Below are 19,924 nucleotides of genomic sequence, written 5' to 3' on the forward strand. Positions count from 1 at the left end.
CTGGGGGCTGTGCATCCCAGTCCCTGGTGTCTGAGCAGGCTTCTGGCTAGGGTCTCAGTGCATGTACCAGTGGTATCAGGTGGATGATGCTTATGGGCCTGTGCAGCTCTTTTCTGGGCAGCCCTTTGGCTTGGGCTTTGGTGCCCAAGATGCTTGGGTTGGGGCAGGGCCCTGGCTGGGATCTTCCTGAAGCCATGTGGCTCTGGTCCACACCACTGCTCACCAGGATCTGCACTCACACTTACCAATGGTATGGGGTGGGCCTGAAAATGTTTCTTCTATTGAAATTAATTTTAAAACATTTTTTGTATCACCCCTTGTAAATCATTCAGGGGAAACTTTCCCTATCTCTTTTGAAATACCTTTGTAGTGATATTTCTAATAGCTCTTTCACACATGCTCAACACTTAAAAATTCAGATAGAATAAAAATTTAAAAGAGATACATCTCAGTAAGCCATAAACCAATCTGAGATTACTGATATTATTTTAGCATATAGCTTTCAATTCTCTCCCTGCTCCCAGAGTTTTGTAGCTTGGCATGCAAAACTAGTGGTAGTTTAAAATCTAGATACTACTTTGAACCCCAACCTTAGAATTTTAAATCAAATTGTTATTTTTTAATAGTTCTAGATATATAAGGAAAATTGAGAAAATAGTACAGAGAGGTCCTGTATCCAGTACACTTAGCTTCCTGTACTATGAATATGTCACACTGGTGTGTTACATTTGTTACAAGTAATAAGCCAGTGTAAATATATTATCAACTAGCACAGACTTCATTCACATTTTCTTAGTTTTTATCCAATGTCCTTTTTCTGTTCCAGGATCCTATAAGTATACTATGTCACAACTTCATTATATGTCTCCTAAGCTTCTCTCCTCTGAGATAGTTTGTCAGGTTTTTCTTGTTTTGGTGACCTTAAAAGTTTGGGGGAACACTGGCCTGGGGTTTTAGAATAGCCTTAGTCAGGTTTTAATGTCTTTCTAATGATTAAACTGGGATTAGAAGGCTTTGAGAGGAGGATCACAGAGGCAATTTTCATTTTCATCATGCTGCATGAAGAACACACGCTATCAACATGAGCTATCATTGCTGTTGCTAATGTTGGTCACTTTGTTAATGGAATGGACTCAGATCTCTCTACTGTAAAGTTATTCTATTACCTCTTTTCCTTATTGTACTTTCTGGAAGGAGGTCGTTTATCACAGCTTTATTTGAAGGAGAAGATTTATATTCTGCTTCACTGAGGGAAAAGTATTTACATGAATTATTTGGAATTCTTCTGCATGAGAGGTGTCTACCTTTTCTCATTGGTTTGTTTAATGAAACATTTACTTTTAGCTGTTTAGGCTTGGGACTATTTATTTTGTACTTTGGGTCATAACTGAATGCATTTACTGATTGGCTGATTGGCTTAAATTGTTCCAGTTAGGCCATTGGGAGCTTTGTCTATTTTGGGTTTTTGTTTGTTTGTTTTTGTTATTTTTGACACTTTCCTTACTTCTGGCATGGCAAAATGCTCCAGAATTATCTTGTATATTTCCTAAAACAAATTATTTCTCCAATGGATTCTCACTCTTTGTATTTGCAAGGTTCTTCAGAAAGCAGAACCAACTAGACATCAAAGTCTAAAGAGAATACCTCAAGGAACTGGCTCACATGATTATGGAGGGGACAAATCCAAAATCGGTAGAGCTGACCTGCCAGTTTGAGTGTGAAGGCTGGAGACAAGGAAGAACTAATGTCCTAGTTCAGAAGCGATGAGTAGGAGAATCCTCCCTCACTCAGAGTGGGGTCAGCCTTTTGTTCTATTGGAGCCTCCGATTGGATGAGGCCGGCTCACATTGGAGAAGACAACTTGCTTTACTCAGCCTACTAATTCAAATGTTAATCTCATCTGAAAGATGATTGTAGAGGCTAAGGTAACTTGTATTAATCTCATGATGTCTCAATGAATTTAGTATTATATTGATAGGTTTTTCTTTTCCTGAAGTGTGTATACATTTTATATAAAAAAAAATATATATATATGTACACACACACACACTTATATGGTTATTAATATATAATATAAATTAACAATATATCATTATAGTCTTGCATATGTACACATTTCTGTATATTGTTACGTGCAACCATTTCATTTGTATCTACATAAAAATAAACATAAGTTCATGCTGATGTGTCCAACTCTAAACCATGACCATAGGGATCATTCTAGCTACTTCTCTAGCTTATCTGCAACCTCACCCAAAAACTGAAAAATCTGGCTCCAACTGTTTGCTATCCATTTATTTAATTGTATCATTTCACAGATTATGCCATTATGGTTTATTTTAAATGTTATATTTGTTTTGTGTGTCAATTTATAAGACTTGCACAGATACTGGATAAAACATTATTCTAGGTGTGTCTGCCAGAATGTTTTTTTGTGAGATTGACATTTGAAATGGCAGAATGAGTAAAGCAAATTGCCCTCACTAATGTGAGTAGATCTCTTCAAATTAATTTAAAGACTGGATAGAACAAAAAGCTGAGTCAGAGGGCATTCCTTTTGCCTGACTGCCTTTGTGCTAAGGCATTGTTTTTTCCTGGCTTTGAATTTAAAGGACTAAAATATAGGCTGTCTGTCTCCACCTTTCTGACTGCAGATCTTGGGAACTTGTCAACCTCTAAAATCGCAACTGCCTCTATCTTGTTTCTCTGAAGTACACTGACTAGTATTCAGGTATAGTGTGTTCAGAATGCTTCAGCTATTTCCACATAGGATCAACCTTATTGACAGTGCTCATAGACAGTGCATTTTGGCTGTGACCTTAAAGATATATCTCATTTCCAAAGATTCTTAGGTTAGCCTTCTACTCCCTTCCCTCTTCACTAAGCCAATTTTATTTATTTGTAATGTAGTTCAACTTTTTTGTCTCATTACACATTCTATTGTGTTGTGTCTCAGGTTAATATATTTTTTTAATGTCACACATTGGACCAGGGATTTAGCTCAGTGATGCAAGTTCCTGAGTTCAATCCCCGGTCCCCCCCCAAAAAAAAATACACATAAAGGTTTACTCTGTGCTATAGAATTCTATGATTTTGAGAAAAGGATATGGTCACAATTTTACCACTCTAGTATCCTGTCAGAGTTTCATCATTCCCAAAATGTCCTGTGTTTTAGCTACTTATTGTATAAGTATCTTTTATCTAGCCACATAACTTTATTCAGTTTGTTTCTATTTACCAAATACCTTGCTGAGACTTAAATTGAGAGTGTGTCGAATTTGTATTTTGAGTCAGAAGAATAAGTACCTTAATAATATTAAGTCTTCCAAACCAGGAATAGGCATATTTTTTCATTTATTTAAATTTTCAGTTTCTTTCACCTGTATTTTATAATTTATATCTCTACATATTTTGTCAGATTAAATTCAAGTACTTCATCTTTTGGTGATAGTGTGAATGGTATTGATTTTTTAAATTTTGAATTTCAGTTCTTCAGGTCTGATATGTAAGAAAAATTTTTACTTTTGTATAGTGGCCCATACCCTGCCACTTTTCTGTCTATTCTTCTTACTTCCAGGTTTAGTTTTTATAGATTCATAAGATTTTCTACATAAGCCATAATGTCATATGAGGATAGGATAGTCTTATTTCTTCATTTCTAATTTTTTTTTCATCCCATTACTCTAGGTAGATAGTACCATGTGAAGCAGCCAAGAGAAAGGACAGGCTTCATTTCTTCCAAAATCTGTAGGGAAATAGTCCAATTCCTCACCATGAAGTATGACATTAGTTCTAGGAATCTTCATGTTGTTCTTTACCAAGTGGAAGACTTTACCCTCTTTCCTTTTGTGCTGAGAGGTTTATATGTTTATTTTAACCTGAATGGATATTGAATTTTACCATACATACCTTTTTTTTTTTTTTTTTTGAACTTGGGTCTTTGCGCTTGCAAAGCAGGCACTGGAACCACTGAGCTAAATCCCCAGCTCGGTATATACCTTTTGAATTATCTGCATGATGTCATATATACTTTTCTGCATTATCAGATGATCAAATTGACATCTTTTTGATACTTTCTAGTAATGAATCATATTAATTGCTTTGAGATGTTAAATTAACCTTGCATAATTAGAATAAATCCTGCTTAATCATGGTGCATACTTCTCTATACTTGGTAGCTTTCAGTTTGATGCTATTTTGTTAAATGTTTTTGTGTTATGTTCATATGATGTATTAGTCTGTAGTTTTCCTTTCTCAAAATGTTTTTATGCAGTTTGGGTGTTAGAATAATACTGACCTGCTCAGATTGAGTCAGAAGTATTCCCCCTGTTTCTGTTTCCTGGGAGATGTTGTAGAGGTTTGATGCAATTCATTGTTAAATGATGTTACCAATTCATTGTTGAATGAAAATATCTTGGCCCGGTTAAAAGGTTGCATATTAATTAATGACTTAATTCATTAATAGGTATGTGGACATTCTGATTAGTTTTCCTTATGTGAGTCTGGGTATATTGTGTCATTCAAAAATTTGGTTCATTTCATCAAAGTATCAAATGTATTGACATGGAATCCCTTGTACTTTTGTTGTATCATACTTTATATGTCACATATAAAATATATATATATGTGCGTGTGTGTGTGTCCTGAGTATTTTTATTTGATTTTAGCATATATGATATATATTATATATATATACATATATAAGCACACATATACACATATACATGTGTCAATAGTTTATTTCACCTTGACTATTGCATATTGCCAAATCCTAGATAATTTTCCCATCAGTTATTTTCCTTTCCTTTATGCTTCCATGATACATAATAGTATGTAGAATAAGTAGGCTTAGATAATTTGTCACATATCTGCTATTGGAGAAGAAGGGCAGAAAGTGAAGAGATCCAATGCTGGAGGCTTCCCGTGCTGCTGGGCAAATATTACAACTGAACTCAGATGGACACCTGTAGAGCAGGATCCAGAAACTTTCTTTAAATTAGTAAATCCAAGAAAATGCCACTAATGATGTGAGCTAGAGTGTTAGGGAGATAATTGTCACTCACAGAGGAAACAGGGACTAACATGCCCTAGGAAAGCACAAGTTAACTTACCCACTCACTATGCACCGAGTTTCCTCTCTCACCCATAGATGCCCAACCAAGCAAGCTCACTCTCAAGAGAAGCATAGGACAGTCTCTTCTGCATAACATGGACATTGTTCTTTGAGTCTCTGAGAAGTTCAGGGTATGCTAAGGAGAAATTTTTCATACTTGATTTGCAGAAATATGTGTCAAGAAATAAGTGTCTGAATCTGTGCCTAGTTCATGTTTCAAGTTTTTCTCAGTTGTGAAGATTGCTATGATGCAAATCCGTGTCTGTTCACCTTTCTGTGTTTGCACTTTCTTCTCAGATTGCAATTCTAGAAATATAACTCTACCCCAGATTATGTACCCTTTAACAGCTCTGGACATCTACTGTCAAGCAATTTTCCTCACTAAAAAGTTCTGAAATACATAATTTTATAAATTTGTTTTATTTAGCATTTACAAGGAAGCAGATAGCAGAAAAAAACATGGTGGGAGCATAAACTCTGCTTATCACAGGACCAGACATTTGTGCTTTCATGGTTACTGTGTGGGAGATTCATAACTCAGGTAAGATGGGAGTATTCTGGGGCCAAAACAAATTAGAGTGGAGCTGTCTTTTTCTTGACTCGACTGCAAGCAGAGATTTCTTGGACTGAAAAGGGTAGAGATAATTCTCGTGATTCTCATGTAATGCTAAGCCTCAGGGAGAGAACTACAGGAGCGAGAACTTGATAACTGACCAACACAGTGGGGCACCATATGTGAATTCATCAGGATGAGAATTCAGAGGTTGAGATTCTGAAGTGAGTATCAGGAACATGGGAGGAAGAGGTACAGAGTGGATCAGCGGGGCCCAATAGGCTCAGCTGCTACTAGACAGCAGAGGTGGAGGCCAGGGGAGATCAAGGGGCTGAGAAGAGGGTGTTGTGGTCAGAGGGTCAGAGCAACAGACCAGGAACTAGGCAGGACTTCAGTGCTTATTGTTCTTTCTTCTGGAAGAGGAGCTGGTGTATTTGATGGTAGAAGAGCTGTCCCCGGTAGAGCTGGGGCAGACTCCAATGTAGACACCTCTGCCACTGCCAGAACTGAAACTACTTCCAAGGCTGTGACCAGACCTGAAACAGTAGCTGCTGCCTCTGCTGAGGCCTATGCCACCATCCATGCCATTGGCTTTTCCATGGCCACTAAAGATGGTAGATTGCACCATGGCTTTGGGAAGGGAACAAGGACACAGGGCATGGTGAGCATTCTGTCCAATGAACCAGGTCACAAGCAAGATCTGGGGCAAGGCAGGCAGGGAGGCCAAGTACTTACAGATACTGACTGGCTCAACGCCTTCACTATTCAGCCTAAAAGGAGAAGAACACAAGGAGGTGAGACCTAAAGAGCCACTGCCTGGAGCCTTTGAGAGCCTCCGGCTGGGGAGAGTTTGTGAAGAGCCCCCTTCCAAGGAGTTTCCTGATGGAGGCCATTATGACCATAGCTAGTGTTACCTAATTTTGTGCTGAATGGGTGACATGCTGCAGATGTCCTCAGAGAAATGAGGAGGGGTGTGGGGAGCCCACCTGCACTCCTCGCCTTCCAGAAGCTTCCTGTAGATGGCGATCTCCACATCGAGGGCCAGCTTGACATTCATGAGCTCCTGGTACTCCTTCAGCAGCCTGACCATGTCCTGCTTAGCCTTCTGCAGGGCATCCTCCAGACCTTCCAGCTTGTTCCTGGCATCCTTGAGTGCCAGCTCCCCACTCTGCTCAGCATCAGCGATGGCGGTCTGCAGGTTGGTGCACTGAAGGGGAAGCAAGCACAATGGACTTAGGGTCTGCTACTTCCCAGGGGGGTGGCCCTGGGACTTTGTGCTCACAGAGGAGCCTACAGTTGAAAGAAACAAGCTTTAACAGTGCCTGTGCCATATACCTGCTTTTTGACGTGGTCGATCTCAGATCTCAGCCTCTGGATCATGCGGTTGATCTCAGCGATCTCCTGCTTGGTGTTCCGCAGGTCGTCCCCATGTCTGCCTGCTGTGACCTGCAGCTCCTCATACTGTAGGTCAGTTGAAGAGACAGACATTCTATGTGGGTTTCATATACACAGGGGGGTTCTCACTGAAGCAGATGTGTAATAACCTTTACCTAATGGCTTCTTCATGAGAAATTTTAACAAAAGTTGATGTGGCAGGTAGACAATCGAGTCACACATTCTCTAGTTCTCTTAGGGACTGACAGTGTTCGGTACTGTGTTCTAGGAATTAAAGTACAGTATGAAGCTTATGCGAAGGTAAATAACTCTTTATAGGAGCTTTCACCCTGCTCTGGGATCTCTTATTTTCTGGGCATTGGCATAAATTTTGTGTCTAATCTAATCATGTAGGGTACTCTTGCTGTAACAGGACTCACACTTCCTTCCTGTAGATCCTCTGACCCAGAGAAACTGGAAGACTTCTGTTATTCAAGAAGGGAAGCAGGCATTCCTCAGCACTGCCACCTCACTACTCACCTTGGTCTGGTACTAGGACTCAGCCTCAGCCCAGCTTCTCTGAGCAAGGCCCGCATACTGGGCTTTGACTTCATCAATGATGCTGTCCAGGTCCAGGTTACAGTTGTCCACAGACATGATGACAGGCGTCTGAGATGTGAATTTGCATCTGAGACAGTTCCTGCCCAACAGAAGGTGCTAAGGTCTTCTTTGCTTTGTGACACTTACAACACCAAGATGATTCCCTTGGGGAGCTCGTCACAGGTAAGAAGGGAGTAGGGAAATGGAGATGCTTACTGCTTCATAGATGGATTTCAAGAAGTTGATCTCATCGACAAGACTGTCTACCTTGGCTTGCAGTTCAGTCTTATTCATGTAAGCAGCATCCACATCCTGGGGATAGAGGCAACAAAGTAGAGTTAGCCAAGCCCTCCTGCTCTGGCCATCCGTCTCTATCTCCCTGGTACCTCCTCTCTTGGATGTGATTGGGAGGCACGGCTGTGTCCTTTCAGCAGAGAATCCTGAGCCTTGATTTAGTCAGCTCACCTTCTTCAGGTTCACAATTCATTCTTTGCTGCTGTGCACTTGTTGACTTCATCTTCATATCTACAGAAGGGGATGCCACATTTGAGCCAATGTGTGGATAGAACCGAAGGACAGCTTTGAATCTTCCATTTTTCAAACATGGAATATGTCCAAATTCATCTTTCCTACTACAGACATCCTTAAAGATGGTTTTTGTGCTGCCTAAGTTTTGTATGTCTTTGGCCTCTCCAATCTCTCAATACCCTTTGTGTGTTTTATCAAATTTGTTGGTAGGCTTTAATTTAATTTTTATCTTTGTGATATATTTTGCTGAGGAATTATGCCCATAGCTGACCTGGTCACCCATTAGTCTTTAAGCTTCTGCTTTGAGAAACAGCCCACTCCTCTTCTTCAAATCACTTCCTCCATGTCCAGTCTTGTCATCCAATCATTTTGAGGTATGATCTGGAGAAACTGAGCCCACTCCTCTTTTTACTCACTTGTTCTTATAGTCTTCCACCATGTCCTGCATCCTCCTCTGCTCTGAGTCCAAAGTGGCTTTTCTCTGCATGGATGGTATCCAGATGCCTTCTGAGGTTGTTGATGTACTGCTCAAAGATAGGCTCCAGATTCTGTTTGACTGTCCTGATACCCTGCTTCTGGAGCACAGACCATTTGGTGCTCAGAACTTTGTTCTGCTGCTCTAAGAACCTCACCAGGTTAGGAGCACAGTGTGAAGACAGAGAAGTACAGGTACTGTGCTTCAGTGACCCACTCACAATTTTGCCATCCACCCATGGTGTCATTAAAACTTTCCCAAGTGCAATACATTTATGAGTGCACAGGGGAGGACCAGAGTAAGGCACTGAACCTTGCTCTTCTAGGGGAGACAGGGCTCTCATTTTCGGGCATAGCAAGCACTGGGAAAAGCTGTGTGGGCTCTCAGGCCACTCCCCTTACCCCCATTAACACATCTGACTTCCTGCGCAGGGCCCCAGTTACATGAGACACAGAGCTCATCACTTTCTGCCCAAAACCAAGGAGTCCTTGCAGAGAGGGCTCTTAATGAGAAGAACTAAGTCTCCACTTCTGATCTACTTAGAAAGAAAGAAAGAGGATTCCAAATCCAAGAGGCAAAAATGAATGGAGGAAGTGGGAAGGGTAGAGGAAAGGAAATAAGGGAAAAGAAAAAATATGAGAAAATGAAAAAATGGAAACAAAGTCTTTGTATATAGGGGAGTGGGAGGGGGCAGAAGAGAGGGCAGGGGTATGGGGAAAAATGAGAACCAAGATCTGTCGTGTAAAGGTACAAGATCCCAATAATAAATGTAACTGTACTGTATATTTCAAAAGTACCAATAAACTCAATGAGAAAAAAAAAAGGAAATGGCGACCACATGAAGATTTTAGGACGAAGCCTGAAAAGCTTTCCCTCTTTCCTCTGTCTTTGACATCTACTCTAGACTCCCAGTAGATTTTTAAAAGGATTATATCTCTCCTTGTCGATGAAGGAGGCGAACTTTTTGAGGGTCTTGATCTGCTCCCGCTCCTCAGTCCTCACTCGCTGGATGGTGGGGTCGATCTCCAAGTTCAGAGGAGTGAGGAGACTCTGGTTGATGGTAACCTCTTGGATGGTTCCAGGGGGGCACACAGGGAAGCCAGCGCTCCCATAGCCATCACCAAAGCCAGCTCCACCACCGAGCCCAAAACCACCACCAAGTCCACCACCATAACCGAATCCACTGCAGGTTCCATCTCCAAAACCAAAGCCCCTGGAGCGTCACACAGAGACACTGCTGAAGCCAGAGCTGCTGAGCCCAGGGACTCTGGCTGAAGCCACAGTGGCTGCTGCTTTGGCTCCTCACGATGGTTTTGCTAGACCTGTTTCATGGGGCTGAAAGGCTGGGCAAGGCATGAAAGGCTGAGGGCAGAGCTGAGTGGAGCAAGTGAAAGAGAAGGTTACACATGGTACAGATGGGCTGGACCAGCTTCTGAAAGGTGAGCTTGCTGATTGTGAGGGTTGAGCTTTACAAATAGTGAGATCGCACCTACATTATTAGCAATTATGATATATCAGGATTACATTTTTTGCTTCCTTTAATCAAGGAAAATTCTCCTGCCACTAGTTTTGACCATTATTGGCCTTAGAGATCTTTTCCTTTTGTGCTATTTCCAATTCAGCCTTCATTTCTAGTATGTTTTATTTTTTTTTCTTCCTTTTCTGAGCTCTGTGTGCTAATACAGTGGACTCTTGACTTATGAATTTGATCGGTTCCCTAGGGCTGGTTGTAACTCAAGTTGGTTGTAAGTCAACACAGCTGAGACCTGGATACATGCTATAAATAACAAGAAGCAGATGAATCTTCCATTAACCTAATTAACCCAGGTTGTTCCTATTTCAGGCCAGTTGTAACTTGAGGGTCCACTGTATTTTATGTTTTATTTTCTCAAATGAACATATGAAAAAATGTTCAACATCACTGGTCATTTGAGAGATGCAGTTAAAAACAAAACTGAGATTCCACCTCACCCCACAAAGATGGCCGCTATCAAGAAATCAACTGATAACAAATGTTGGCGGGGCAGTGGGGAGAAAGGAACCCTTCTCCATTGTTGGTGGGAGTGCAGACTGGTACAACCACTGTGGAAGTCAATATGGAGATACCTCAAAGAACTAGGATTAGAGGTCCCATTTGACCCAGCTATTCCCCTGCTGGGTATCTTCCCAAAAGAATTAAAAGTGATATATATATGTGCACCCATGTTTATAGTGGCACAATTTGTAATACCTAATACTTGGAAACAAGCCAATTGCTCATTAACTGGAGACTGGATAAAGAAGATGTGTTTTGGACCAGGAATTTAGCTCTGGTTCCACTGCCTTCTTCACAAACACAAGGTCCTGAGTTTGAGCCCCAGTACCAAAAAAAAGTGTGTTTTTTCTCTAAAATGGAGTACTACTCAGTCATAAAGAAAGAGACATTTATAGCTAACTGGGTGAACATTGAGGCCATACTCTTAAGTGAAATAAATAGGACACACATATGTAAATACCTAATAGTTTCTCTGGTGTGAGAAACTGCAAATGTAAATGAGAATCAAAATGTATAACAGGTTATGTGAAACAGGAAGAAAAGGTCTAAAGGGGAGGAGGAGGTAGGAGGAGTAGGGAAAAGGAAAGAAGGGAAAGGAATAAATATGAGAAAAAATGAAAACAAAGTCTTTGTAAATAGGGCGGGGCGGAAGTGTTGAAGGGAGGGCAGAGGAATGGGGAAAAATTAAGAATCAAGATATATTATATACAGGTTCAAATTCCTAATGATGAATGTCATCATATTGTACAGCTAAAATGTACCAATAAACTTAATGAAAAAAGATAATATTGAGTATTTCAACCCATGAATATGGAATATCTTTTATCTTTTGGATTTTTTTCTTCAGTATGTCACAGTTTTTCAGGTACAGGTTTTCTATTTATTTTGTGGGATTTGTGCTTAAGTACTTCATCTTTTGGTGATATTCTGCATGGCATTGATCTTTCCTTTCTTTATAAACTGACTACCTTGTGTCCCACAACTTTATTATACTTAGTAATTCTAGGAAAATTTTTATAGATTATTTTGGATTTTCCACATTGACTATACTGTCATATGAGAAGAAAGGAAGCTTTATTTCTTAATTCTTGCTATATGTGTGTGTTATTGTTTTTTCTAATTTCATTGCTCTAGCTGGATTTGCAGTGCAATGTAACAATGGAAAGAGAAGTCAGGCTTCCATTCTCAACTTTAGGGGAAGAGTCCAGACTTCAACAGTTAAGTGTGATTTAGATGTAGGATTTCTTTAGATTCTCTCTACCAAGTTGAGGGTGCTGTCTATTCCCCATTTGCTGAGACCTTTGTTGAGCAGCTATAGGTACTGCATAAGTCAGACACTTATTTATGCCAACTGTATAATCAACTGATTTTCCTCCTTTAACCCTTTGATGAGGTGATTGCACAGACTGCTTTGCAATGTTAATTAGCCTTGTGCATTTAGAATAAATCCCATTTGGTCATGGTGTATAATTTGTTGCATGCTTAGTAGGAATTAATTTGGTACTATTTCACCGAACATTTCGGTGTCTGTATTTGTAAGAGGTGTTGGTCTGTACTTTTTCTTCCTTGAAGCTATCATTATCTAGTTTTAGTATCAGAGTATTACTAGCCTGCACAGGGTGAACCAGAAAATGCTCCATATACAACTTCCTGCAGAACTTTGTAAATGTATGCTGTCATTTCGGTTTAAATGTCAGGTAAATCAGTGAGTAATCATGTAGCCTAGTCCTTTAATTTTTGGAAGTTTCTTTATTAATGAATCAATTTATTCAGGAAGTGGGGTGAATAACGAATGCTGTTTATATATTCTTTAGTATTTTGCACGATTTGGCTAACTTAATGTGAGTTATCAGTATTTACATGTAGTTATTGTGGTATCCTTTCACTGTACTTTTAAGTAAAAGATTCTAATTTTATTTAAACCTATATAAAATAGTTCCTGTTTCTGTTATGGTATATACTAGGTACTTTCTTTAAAATTATTTCTCATTGGTTCATATATGTATGATAAGTGGGCTTAGATTTTGGAAGCAAATCTTCACCTTTCTGTTAGGGGACTTCTGCATAGAAAGTGAGAAGGTGAGAATCTGAAAAGCCACCCATTTTGTAGGGGGAGTAATGAGAGGTGAGCCCAGTAGAAGATGACACAGATGGTTCCAGAAACACCAATAGAATCCAAAAAATATCTCCAATGACATAAGAACCTGAGGGTTAAGAAGATAACTTTTTACCCATGGGTCAGTGGGGATTGGCATAGTACTAGAAGATGACAAGACACCTGAAAAAGCTGGAACTTAAATTAATTTTACCTTCTGAAGTTAATTCCACTGGTTTACACTGGAGAGGGAAATGAGACCACCTTAATCAAAGACATGAACTCAGCTTCCTCCAGTCTCAATGAGAACAAAGAGTATAAGAAGGAGGGAATATGCTTGCTCAAGAACCTTGTCACAGCATGGAAATAGAATTTGAATTTGGACTCCAGAATTGTGGTTCTTAGTTTGACCAGCTGGAGGGCTGCAGTCTTCCTGTCTCTGAAGATTGTTATGATGCACATCCACACACATTCAGCTTTTTGCACTTGCACCAGTTCCTCAGGGCACATTTCTAGAACTATAATTGGAGCTCAGAAGTCTGCACACTGTCGTTGCACTTGATAGCCTCCATCAGGCAAGACTAGTGCTAATGAAGGCACTGGTAGTTATAATTCAGGTATCTTATTCCTCTGTCAAAGAGCCTTCAGCTTATTGCTCTGCTTTAATTGGCCAGGGATATTTCTCCAGCTGGGCATTTAGGCTTAGCACTGGCACAGGGAGATGGGTGCTTAGAGATCAGGCTAGAGGGTCCAGATGCCAAGTCCTGGCACAGACACTTGAAACAGAGAGGACAATGATGGTGGCCTCAATTCCTCCACACTTGCCAAAACTTGAAATGGAATCTGCTCTGAGAAGGGAAGCCGAACACGAAGGTCGCAAACTCTTCTTCACGGATTAAAGGAGATAAAAATTATTTACCACATGAAGAAGTGAAGAACTGCTGGGATGAAGTAAGGCAACAGTGAGCGAGGCGTTATCATATAAATCTGCTTTATTGAGAAGTTCTAGGAAAGCAAAGAGCAGTGGAGACGTCACAGGGATACACTTGCTGTACATCAAAGCACCAGTCATTGCGCTAGCACAGTTAGTACAAGAGAGTCTCACAACACGTGAGACTGAGATCAGGGGACGCGGCGCTGTTCTTAAGTAGGGCCCGGGGAGGGCCTTCTGCCAGTACAGAGCGGAAGAGAATTCTGCTGCAGTGTTCCAACTCAGAGATAGATACCGACAATGCAGGTAAGAACCTGATAACTGAGCAGCACAGTGAGGAACCAGATGTGAGTAAATCGTGACGGGGAATCACAGGTTGAGATTCTGAAGGCCAGCAGCTAGGGAGGAAGGGGAACAGAGAGTAAACAGGGGGACCCGCCCGTGCTCAGCTCTAAGGACAGAGCAGATGGCGGGGAGGACAAGGGCCCGAGGAGAGAGCCCTGTAGGCAGAGGGACTGAGCCCCCGGCCAGGAGCGGAGAGGACTTCAGTGCTTGTAGCTCTTCCTGCTGGAGGAGGAGGTGGTGTACTTGATGGAGGACGTGCTGCCCCCGACAGAGCTGAGGCCGCCCCCAATGCTGATGCCTCTGCCACTGCCAGAGCTGAAGCCACCTCCAAGGCTGTGACCAGAGCTGTAGGAGTAGCCGCTGCCTGCGCCCAGGCCTCCGGCGCTGCCCATGCCACCGACACCGCCATAGCCGCTGGAGACGGTGGACTGCACCACAGCTGTGGAGAGGGGACAAGGACACAGGACATGGTGAGCACATTCTACCGGACTGAGCCAGGGCTGGGCTGAGGTAGGGGAGGCAGGGAAGCCAGGTACTTACAGATGTTCACTTGTCCAACACCTTCGCCATTCAGCCTAGGGGGAGAGGAACACGGGGAGGTGAGGCCTAGAAAGTTGCTACCTGGAGCCCTGGGGAAGCCTCCATCTGGGGAGAGTTCATGGGGAGCTGTTCTTTAGGCCTGCCTTCCTTCCTTCCTTCCTTCCTTCCTTCCTTCCTTCCTTCCTTCCTTCCTTTTTTCCATCCTTCCTCTCCCACTTTTCTTTCTTTCTCTCTTTATTAAAGAACAATTACAGTTCTGGGTACTGTTTTAATCATGGGCGCAGGGGAGGGCATCTTGGAGATAGCAGAGGATTGAAGTGGGGGGTGTGGGGAGCCCACCTGCACTCCTCGCCTTCCAGAAGCTTCCTGTAGGTGGCGATCTCCACATCCAGGGCCAGCTTGACATTCATGAGCTCCTGGTACTCCTTCAGCAGCCTGGCCATGTCCTGCTTAGCCTTCTGCAGGGCATCCTCCAGACCTTCCAGCTTGTTCCTGGCATCCTTGAGGGCCAGCTCCCCACGCTGCTCAGCATCAGCGATGGCGGCCTGCAGGTTGGTGCACTGAAGGGGAAGCAAGCACAATGGACTTAGGGTCTGCTACTTCCCAGGGGGGTGGCCCTGGGACTTTGTGCTCACAGAGGAGCCTACAGTTGAAAGAAACAAGCTTTAACAGTGCCTGTGCCATATACCTGCTTTTTGACGTGGTCGATCTCAGATCTCAGCCTCTGGATCATGCGGTTGATCTCAGCGATCTCCTGCTTGGTGTTCCGCAGGTCGTCCCCATGTCTGCCTGCTGTGACCTGCAGCTCCTCATACTGTAGGTCAGTCGAAGAGACAGAAATTCTATGTGGGTTTCATATACACAGGGGGGCTCTCACTTCTGAAGCAGGAGTGTAATAACCTTGAGATTCTTGGGAAAGTGGATGTTACATGGTTATTGGACATTGTAAACACCAGCCAAACACCATGTTGGTTAGGAGACCGCATACTGTACAATTCTCTTGGGATCTGACAATGTTCTGTAGGGTATTCTGAGAAGGAACAGTCACGGTACATACAGCATTAGCCGAATGATTACATCTTTATATGGTATCATTTCTTTTCTCTCTGAGTTCCTTGCTTTCTAGATTTGGTGCAAGTTGTACAATTCTCTAATCTTGGGTAGTGCACCTGCCGTCTTCCAGTTGGTCCACTGTGCCAGCGGATCAGAGCCTTTTGGTATCAGGAGGTGGGATGTGGAGCTTGGGCCTGTGGATACCTCAGCAGCTGCCACCTCACTGCTCACCTTGGTCTGGTACCAGGACTCAGCCTCAGCCCGGCTGCGCTGAGCAATGTCCTCATACTGGGCTTTGACTTCAGCGATGATGCTGTCCAGGTCCAGGCTGCGGTTGTTGTCCATGGACAGGACCACAGAGGTGTCTGAGATGTGGGTTTGCATCTGAGACAGTTCCTGCAGAACACAAGGTGCTCGGGTCTTCTTTGGGCATGACACTGGCAGAGGTCCCAACTCCCAGGCCTTCCTGCCCTGGCCGATCCCGTCAAAGTGAAGGGCAAGGGGGTGAGGAAACTCACTGCATCATAGAAGGCTCTCAGGAAGTTGATCTCATCGACAAGACTGTCTACCTTGGCTTGCAGTTCAGTCTTATTCATGTAAGCAGCATCCACATCCTGGGACAGAGGCAACAAAGTAGAGTGAGCCGAGCCCTCCCGCTCAGGCCATCCACCTCTATCTTCCCGGCCCCCGTCCTTTAGGATGGGAGTGGGACACAGAGCTATACCTCTGGTTTAGCAGAGAACCTGAATCCCAACTTAGTCAGCTCACCTTTTTCAAGGTCACAAATTCATTCTCTGCTGCTGTGCGCTTGTTGATTTCATCTTCGTATCTACAAGAAAAGGGTAGAACACATTGGAGCCAGTGTGTGGATGAAAACCAAAGGCCGTCGCTCATCCCATGTTTCCATAAATGGAATATATCCAGATCCTGCCACCGACAGACTAACAGTGGTTTTTCATTTTACTGCATTTTTTCTTGTTTCTCTGCCCCAACCTCCCATGACTCTCTTGTCTTACATCTTTTGCCGTTTGGCGATGGTTCACGATTGCCATCGCTAGGACATTTTCCTACAGAATTGTGTGCACATCTAGACTTGTCATCCCGTCTCTCAGATGCCAGCTAGAGAAGCTCAGCCCACCCCTCTTTCTTCACTCACTTGCTCTTATAGTCTTCCACAGTGTCCTGCATGTTCCTCAGCTCTGAGTCCAGGCGGCCTCTCTCTCCCTGGATGGAGTCCAGCTGCCTCCTGAGGTTGCTGATGTACTGCTCAAACAAAGGCTCCAGGTTCTGCCTGACTGTCTTGGTGCCCTGCTCCTGGAGCAGGGCCCACTTGGTGTCCAAGACCTTGTTCTGTTGCTCCAGGAACCGCACCTGGAGGGGGCCCAAGATGGTTATTGGTTGGATGAAGGCAGAAAGCGAGAAGTGATGTGTTGGTACTCTCCCTGCGGTCTGGGCTTCTCCCGGGTGCATGGTTCTGAGCATACACAGAGCCTCAGATCGAGAGCTTGTTCCTCTGCAGTTTCTCTTTTGCACCACACAGATCTACCAGGAGAATCTCATTGTGGACCACTAAGGACTTCTCGCCGCCTAATTTATGATCCTGATCAGTGGTTTTGAACATTTCTTCTGCTCTTTCCAAGCAGAATCACAATTCTACTTTAAAGCAGTATTTTTTGATACATTGTACAAGTTTCCACTAGGGATACATCTCAGTTGTAGGGATGTCAGCGTTGCCTAATGACTGGACTAGCATGTCACCTCTCGTTTAATGCACACATCTCCTAGAAAGCATTCCCGTTTTCTCATCACTCTCTATTTCTGGGATAAATTAACATTTTTACATATTGTGTGACTTGCTCTAATTTTTCCCTTAGTCTAGCCAGAAAACCTTTTTCTTTCCATTTTTTGTTTGGCCTCTTCTTCTCATCCAGACCCCAGAGTGCAATCAGTGGCCCAAACACCACTGGCATGTATTATATCTCTTAGATCCTCAAGAAGGGAGGCCTAGCCCTTCCCCTGCTCACACTGCCTCATCTGGGGTCTGGCGGGGCTCAGCAGCTGCAAATGGTTTGCATCTCTTCTGCTCTTGTCACCATGGGGCCGTCTGGAGCCCTGGGAGAGGCAGCGTGATGCCCCATCCCTCTGACCTAGACTCCCGCGGTGGAGGTTTGCTGTGTCTCTCTCTGGGTGCCCTGAAACGCCCCGTGGAGGGCCAGGCCTCATGGCTCACCTTGTCGATGAAGGAGGCGAACTTGTTGTTGAGGGTCTTGATCTGCTCCCGCTCCTCAGTCCTCAATCGGTAGATGGTGGGGTCGATCTCCAAGTTCAGAGGAGTGAGGAGACTCTGGTTGATGGTGACCTCTTGGATGCCTCCAGGGGGGCACACGGGGAAGCCAGCGCCCCCATAGCCACCACCAAAGCCAGCTCCACCACCGAGCCCAAAACCACCACCAAGTCCACCACCATAACCGAGTCCACTGCCGACTCCACCTCCAACTCTGCTGCCATAGACTCCACCAGCGGCACAGCTGCCCCCTCCGATGGAGATCCTCTTGGAGCCCCCCAGGCCATAGAGGCTCCTGCTGCCAAAGCCAGCTCCTCCACACACCGCCCCAATGCCACCGCTGCCCCTGGAGCGGCACACAGAGACACTGCTGAAGCCAGAGCGGCTGAGCCCGGGGACTCTGGCTGAGTTGGCAGTGAAGCCACGGCGGCTGCTGCTTTGGCACCTCACAGTGTTTTTGCTAGACATGTTTCCTGGGGTTGAGAATGCTGGGCAAGGCGTGAGAGGCTGAGGGCAGAGCTGAGAGAAGCAGATGAAAGGGAAGTGCTCGGGCAACAGCTTATATATGTTAGCGATGGGCTGGGCTGGCTCCTGGAAGGTGAGCTTCCAAATCATGTGGGTGTGCTATGACAAATAGTAAGATCACACCTACATTGCTAGCAAAGTTATGAAATACTGAGATTGCATTTTTGATTTTCTTTATTCAGGGAAAATTCTCATGCCTCTAGTTTTGACTTGATTTTTGTACAGTAAGACAAATCTTAATTGACTGTAGCTAAGGGTTAGTCATGGTCTTCAACAAACCTTCTACGTGTCTTACAGAGATAAATTGTGTGGAGTGTTGTTCTCTTCCCGGCCTGTAGGAATATTGAAGATCAAATATCATCTTGTGCTAACAGAAAGATTACCATTTTCTTTCAGCGTTGCAAATGGTAAATAGGACTTATTTTGTCTTTATGTTAAATTCCAAACACATAGATGGGTAATTGGCCTCATATAGAACTGTCTGCCAGGATTAACAATGAAGCTTTCATGGCCAGCCGTTTCTTTTATTCTTTTTTTTTTTTGGTACCGGGATTGAACTCAGGTCATTGCACTTGCAAGGCAGGCGCCAGAACCACTGAGCTAAATCCCCAGCCCAGTTTCTCTTATTCGTACATCCTATGCACTTACTAACCCTGAATTATTTGAAAGTAATTTTCAGAAATCATGATTTTTCAGTAGATAATTCAGTAGAAGTGTAATGATAGGGTTTCAAAAATATACTCCAAATCTCTTTTATATCTTATATATTCATTAATGTCAAAAAATGATTTAATTTATATAATTCAGTTTTTGCATCTCCTTATTAGTATTACTTATTTCTTAATATTTGGTATCCCAATTATTTCCATCTTCATTTTCTTTGAGTGAGGTGTCTTAAAATAATATGCCTTTAAATGACTAAATCTTCCAGAATTTTTTGTTTTTAGTCATTTAATGTTTTTTAAAAACATGAATTATCCTGCGTAGTGTTTCAGTGTTTGCATTTTTCTTTTTTTTTTCTTTTTATTGAGTTTATTTGTACATTCTAGGTATGCAGTACAGTTACATTCATTACTGGGATCTTGTACCTTTACATGACAGGTAGTGTTTGTACTTTTCTATCTGTGTGTGCCTCGTGCTTCATTGAACATGTTATATTGTCCATATTTGCCATAAACTTGTAGTCAAATCTTGAAAGAGAGTAAGATTCTCATATATTCTTACTTTGCCTAAGTAAATATAATTAACTCCTATTTAAATACTCAATATGTTTATTTATATATTTATTTCTGTGTTTACAAATCCAATGGGGAATACATGTTTGAGGACCAGAACACATGCTAAAGTCATGCCCCGGTGTGAGTAGTTCCTTGTGCATCTTCTCAGAAACTTTATTGGACATATTGTTGTGCTCATTCTGTTCATTAAGCTTTTGTGTGTGTGTGTGTGTGTGTGTGTGTGTGTGTGTGTGTG

General features: G+C 42.8%; 1 protein-coding gene and 1 pseudogene across 2 annotated transcripts; both read right to left on the reverse strand.

The window, feature by feature from the left end:
* LOC104865214 overlaps positions 1-13,845 on the reverse strand; it is a 33,359-nt pseudogene extending 19,514 nt beyond the window's left edge.
* A 38-nt stretch (positions 13,846-13,883) lies between these two features.
* Positions 13,884-18,394, reverse strand: LOC104865194 (keratin, type II cytoskeletal 6A). 2 transcript variants are annotated; one of them, XM_010628609.2, is made up of 9 exons: positions 17,873-18,394; positions 16,799-17,013; positions 16,411-16,471; positions 16,161-16,256; positions 15,874-16,038; positions 15,278-15,403; positions 14,929-15,149; positions 14,590-14,624; positions 13,884-14,488 (listed from the first exon to the last, which is right to left on the reverse strand). In XM_010628609.2, exons 1-9 carry the CDS (start codon positions 18,392-18,394, stop codon positions 14,250-14,252), a joined length of 1,680 nt encoding a protein of 559 aa, XP_010626911.1. In that variant the 3' UTR covers positions 13,884-14,249. The 2 variants fall into 2 exon arrangements, with proteins under 2 accessions (XP_010626911.1, XP_033619533.1); XM_033763642.1 differs by having other exon boundaries at positions 14,551-14,624.
* Positions 18,395-19,924: the final 1,530 nt, after the last annotated feature.

Source organism: Fukomys damarensis, unplaced genomic scaffold, assembly GCF_012274545.1.
Source record: "Fukomys damarensis isolate Sample0158 unplaced genomic scaffold, DMR_v1.0_HiC HiC_scaffold_15, whole genome shotgun sequence".
In the NCBI taxonomy this organism is placed as follows: domain Eukaryota; kingdom Metazoa; phylum Chordata; class Mammalia; order Rodentia; family Bathyergidae; genus Fukomys; species Fukomys damarensis.